Source organism: Oncorhynchus kisutch, linkage group LG20, assembly GCF_002021735.2.
Source record: "Oncorhynchus kisutch isolate 150728-3 linkage group LG20, Okis_V2, whole genome shotgun sequence".
NCBI classification, from domain to species: domain Eukaryota; kingdom Metazoa; phylum Chordata; class Actinopteri; order Salmoniformes; family Salmonidae; genus Oncorhynchus; species Oncorhynchus kisutch.
The window spans coordinates 22,919,451-22,925,450 of record NC_034193.2 but is presented as its reverse complement, the minus strand read 5'-3'; the positions used below and the strand labels follow the sequence as shown (position 1 = coordinate 22,925,450).

Here is a 6,000-nt window from a genome sequence, read left to right as displayed (position 1 = left end):
GATTACATGGCTTCATATAATAGTTTGGAATTACCTTTGAAATGCCGGGGACATTTAAACTCAAACCACCCATCCATAACCCAAAGAATCTGAGAACAACTGTTCAATAGACATCTAAGTGGCACATTCTCCAACGATTGTTTGGTCCGAGTCGGAAATGGAGGAATGCAGCGGTCACAACACACACCTCCATGTTCAGCGAGCGAGAAAGCTTGTTGCTATGAAACCGCCCGAGCGCAATTCAAATGTATGAGCATGGTACTCTGTGGCAATGCCACCAGTCTTTTACCTAGGGGGGGGGGGACTTAGGGGAACACATTGATGCCCACGCACTCATACTCACAAGGCCCTAATCTTTTGAAAAAGAGAGATGAGAGAGATAGAACCGACTGTTACATGTAAGCCAGTGGGGAGTCAGGTTGATGTGAACATGTGTGACAACATTCTACTGTGCTATAGTCCTCAGCAGAGTTTCAATGCCGAGTAGCAACTTGACATTGAACAGGAGCTACAAATGTTCAACTGATTTCACAAAGCAAAAACCTACGAGATCCTGCTCGTTGTCTCTAAAATTGAATGCGACAACATCCCATTTTATGACCATGATCTGATGATAACAGCGGTGGCCATTTTGAATTCTCTCAACCATTTGAAATAACTCCTTTCTCATCAACTGCCATTTGTTGCACGATCTATTTCGCTGACGGAAAGATTATCCACCCATCTAGCGTGTTTTTTTTCTGTTGACATTTAGAAAGTTTACCGACAATTATACTGTCATGAGTTTCTTTTAATCTAACAGGTACTTTACTCGCATTAAAAATGGTTGGATGGAAACATGGTTTCTGAAATTGTGACAGAAACCAAGTTAATTCCCTTGAAGCAGAGACAATGAGATGAATTGCTCTTCACTCACATCAGCATTGAAGGACATCTAATAATCATGCGTAGAGTGATCAAATCCATCGGTCTCCATGTAAACAGGTGAGAGACATTATAAAAGCTGCCATGGTTTTGTTTTGAAACCCGGGAGAAAATAATTAGTGTGAAATTACATCGAACACGCGGGCGCAAATAACAGGCAATTAACTCAAATAGCTTATTGTCAATCAAAACAGTGACGCGCCGAACCTGCTGGCGACTGGTGAATTATCATAATAATTCACTTACTGTTATTTATAATCTGTATGAGATTAGGAGGGATTACTGGTCAGGTTAAAACCGAATTAGCGAAATAAGAGCCAGGTCAGATTCCTCAAGGCGGCCAGGGGCCTTATTCACAAAGCGTCTCAGAGTAGGAGTGGTGATCTAGGATCAGTTTGGCCTTTTAGATCACAATGAATAAGATTATATGGACAGTGGGGACCTGATCCTAGATCAGCACTATTCCTCTGAGAAGCTTTGTGTTAGAAAGCAACGGTAGGTGGTGATCTAGCAGTTTATCCAACTGGTTAAAGCAGGTAAAGGGCAGGTAAAAGGACTCTGAACACAAACGACTGAAGAATAAAACAGAGAATGGGCAGGAGTGGGACAAGGAGAAATACATTTAAAAAATGAAAGAAAGAGGAACTTACTTCTTTTGTTGGAACTCTTTCCTGTCTGCTGACCCCAGACTCTGTGAAAGAGAGAGAAAACAGAGAAACATTTGAGCACCATAGACCAGTCCTAAGAAGGATACCTACTGGGGTCAGCAGTCAAGATGGATTCCTCTGCAGAATTTCCCCATTAGATTCAAAGAAAAGTCCTCACTGCAAAACGCAAACTCCAACCAAGTGCAATTCTGTAATCCCAACCTGTGTCAATGAAGTGTAATTTGAAGACAGAGAATACAAACACACACAGATCACTGTGTAAATAGGTTTATATGGTTAACACCCTTGACAAGCCTTGTAGCTGAAACATTAGAACGAGTGACCTTTTGGATAACACCCAACGGTGTTAACCGCTAAGCTAACAGCCATCCCATATGTAAGCATGTCATTCAGGTAGTTTGGTTTGTTCTTTTACTTCGAAATGCAGCTGGATTAAGTTACTTGGCATTTGTTTTCGTGAAAATGTCAAAGAGTCAAACAGATACATCATAGTCTTGACTTGATTTTCAAGTCCCTCAGTCGAGCACCGGATCCCCTTTTGTTTTGTAAAGATGAGCTGAAGCGCGTTTGGATATACTTTTTCCAGATACGTGAACTATAGTGTCGTGAACTTAAAGGAGACTAATGACTTCGAATGCACCTCATTATGGGAAATACTACCAGGCCAGTGCAAGCTCATTCATGACAGGGTGATTGACAGACATTTGAGCAAATGCGGACGCAAATCACAACCCGTGTCGCTCCCGCCCTTTCTACGATGCGGAGATCCCGGAGGAGTGGCACTGGGTGCAAACCAAGCCTACAGCCAAGTTCATTAACCTGGAGCAAGAAGATGATGTCCCCAGATACTGATCCGAGGTCCCTTTTGTGTCCTGATCCTAGATCAATGTCTAGTGCAAATTGCACAGTAGAAGCCATAAGAGCTTCCAAATGTTCACTGACAGAGAAGCTACCACACTGACATCGGTTTTCAACAACAGTCCAAAAAAGAGTTCTATATCCCCTTACGTCGTTTAATCTCTCTCACAACAGGGGACATATAAAAACAACAACACACACACACATACATACAAGCATACACACACACACACACACACACACACACACACACACACACACACACACACACACACACACACACACACACACACACACACACACACACACACACGGCAGCCCCCCTACTGTCCACAGCTCCAGGAGAACTCTGGGAGACACAGGCAGAGGGAGGAAGACAGACACAGCTTGTCCATAACTAGCTCCAGGCTGAGACACTTTTAGAAGACACCAGCACAATCATCTTTATGCATTTAGATTTTTTTTAAATTTATGCTGAGGTAAATCTGTCTTCACACCATAGGGGGTATCACCCCAGGCCTCTGCACCCCCAGAGGGGTAAGAGGAGCATCTGAACCCACACAATGGGTGGGATAAGCAGGCCCTGTCAATCACTGTTGTAATATCATTTATTAGACTGCAATGGAATGCATTATGCAACAGATGGGTCAATCCTGAATGCTGATTGGTTAAAACCTCATTCCAGCCAGGGTCTATTCCACAGGTTGCCACCAGCTATATCTATGACGTTAAAATGCCTATTTACTCTGTTCCATCTGTCTGCGCAATCCACTGTCTCATCAACCCAGCCAGGCAATTTATAAACTTGATCTCCACTATAAAAGCATCTAGACATTATCTCACATTTCTTTTAGACTAACTTTTCGTTTTCAAGAGCTGAGAATTGTATAAACCTTGCTGTTTGTCTCTCCGACATTTGCAACATTGTTTCAATATTCAAATTCGATCTCCTGCTGTCCTATAGTAATGACCGAGTCGGGCCGAGACAAACAGGCAGGCAGCGTTTCTCAGCCAGTCAAAATTATGATTCAGCTGCCATCATTTTTATAGATATATACAAACAAATGCCAATTGAAAAAAAGTAAAATGAAAGGCAGCTAATTTGCAGTCTTTCCAGCTTCAGTTTGAAGTGATTCTGTTACTGTAGCTGCGTCGTTGGCTAGCTCCTCTAAACAACAGTGCCCTGACGAGGGAGCACATTTTCTATGCCAGGCGAAATTGCGCCTCATTAGCTGATTGCTATGGATGTATCCAAATAAATGTCACTAGAAAACAGCTTAAACAAATGCAAATCCAGCTACTTTGCTGTTATTCAGGCTGCATTTTGACGTGATTGTAAGTTAGCCATTGTTGGCTAGCTAGCAAGCAAGGGATAAGAACATTGCCAACCAGTATGGCAATGGAACATTTCGAACGGACGACTGTGTCACGTCCATAGATACAGAACAAAAAGACTGAACGACTGGGTCATGTCTCTAGCAACGCTAGATTTGTGTCGGGACTATATCTTGTGTATAAATTCATCAAAACAACGATTATGTAAATATGTCAATCATTTTTTGAATATGTAGGTAACCCGTTGTATAAAAGTGATAATGCCCGAGAAGCGGGTGTTTGGAGGATATATTAGCAAGGTTTGCCGGCCCTCGACTTCATCTCGGGTCTAACAACACCCGTGACAATATATCCTCCAAACACCCGCTTCTCGGGCATTATCATTTAAATAGAATTCAATATAATGCAATAGAACTATAATGCAATAGAACTATAATGCAATAGAACTATAATGCAATAGAACTATAACGCAATAGAACTATAATGCAATAGAACTATAATGCAATAGAACTATAATGCAATAGAACTATAATGCAATAGAAGCTCTTGGATGTGGGGAGACATTATCTTTCACTCTGCTGTTGGTACACTCGTTAGTGTTGATTGTAAATTAGAGAGTTCTGTCAGTCAGTGTATGATAAATGTATGATAAATAGTCAAACGCAATAGCACATTGTATATCTGTTTTGTGTGCTAAAGAGTGTGTGGTCAAAACGTGTGATCCCTGTCTGACCGGGGAATGCCCTGTGCATGCGTGCGTGCGTGTGTGTGTGTGTGTGTTCACACTTCTGAGTCGGCCACAGTGACATTTTGACCATTGAGAGACCATTGAGTCTTTTTATGGAGCTTTTCATCCCAGTGCCTACGCAGTAGGGAGAAGTACCCCATGCAATCATTATGACCTTATCCACCCCCACCACCCCCTCACTCCTTGTCAGTACACCCAGCCAGGACATCTCTGCGGAAAGCAGGTGGAAACCCATGGTCCTGGAGAGCTAGTGGGGTTAAATGTAAATGTTTGTAAATTGTACTTATGAAATGTAAGTGTACTTGAAATGTGTATACATGTATTTACCTCTACTATACATCAGAATACAGAGGGTTGGAGCATGGGCTTGCATGCAGTCTATGTTTGTATTTCTATGTTGGTTTTTGTGTTCGGCCTAGTATGGTTCTCAATCAGAGGCAGGTGTCGTTAGTTGTCTCTGATTGAGAAACATACTTAGGTAGCCTGGGTTTCACTTTTGGTTTGTGGGTGTTTGTTTCCGTGTGAGTGTTTGGGCCACACGGTACTGTTTCGGTTTGTGCAAATTTACATCATTGTTTTGATTCAGTGTTCAGTGCTTTCTTTAATGAACACTTACCACTCTGCGCTTTGGTTCTCCTCTCTTTCTCCCGAAGACATCCGTTACATTAACATGGATTTAATTGTAATGTTTTCTCAACGACCTAAACAAAATACTCCGTGATGTCAAAGTGGAAGAAAAAATGTGAACATTTATTTTAAAGAAGAAAAGAAAACTAAAACATGAATATATTTTGATTACATAAGTATTCAACCCACTTAGTCAATACATGTTAAAATCTCCTTTGGCAGGTAGCCTAGCGGTTAAAGCATTGGGACAGTAACCAAAGGTTTGCTTGTTTGAATCTCTGAGCCGGCAAGGTGGAAAAATCTGCCGTTCTACCCTTGAGCAAGGTAGTTATCCCCCACAACAACTGTTCCCCGGGTGCCGGTGATGTGGAGGTCGATTAAGGCAGCCTGATTTAGAGGGGTTTGGTTAAATGCAGAAGACATTTCAGTTGAATGCATTCAGTTGTGCAACTGACTAGCTAACCCCTTTCCGTCTAAGAGCTTTGCAAACCTGGATTGTACAATATTTGCATATTGCATATGGTTGTTGATTATTGCTAGACAGCCATTTTCAAGTCTTGATAATGATTTTCAAGACGATTTAAGTCAAATCTGTAACTAGGCCACATTCAATGTTGTCTTGGTAAGCAACTCCAGTGTATATTTGGCTTGTGTTTTAGGTTATTCTCCTGCTGCAAGTTCAATTTGTCTCCCAGTGACTGTTGGAAAGCAGGCTGAAACAGGTTTTCCTCTAGGATTTTGCCTGTGCTTAGCTCTATTCTGTTTATTTTTATCCTAAAAAACTGCCTAGTGCTTACTGATGACAAGCATACCCATACCATGATGCAGCCACCACCATGC

At 41.8% G+C, this 6,000-nt stretch overlaps 1 protein-coding gene across 3 annotated transcripts in view; it reads right to left on the bottom strand.

The window, feature by feature from the left end:
- The window catches only part of ankfn1b (ankyrin repeat and fibronectin type III domain containing 1b), a 248,155-nt gene that overhangs the window by 79,090 nt on the left and 163,065 nt on the right, over positions 1–6,000 (bottom strand). For all 3 annotated transcript variants that reach the window (XM_031799412.1, XM_031799413.1, XM_031799414.1), the window contains one exon: positions 1,575–1,615. In XM_031799412.1, coding sequence (XP_031655272.1) covers positions 1,575–1,615 — 41 coding nt within the window. The remainder of the gene's footprint in view (positions 1–1,574; positions 1,616–6,000) is intronic.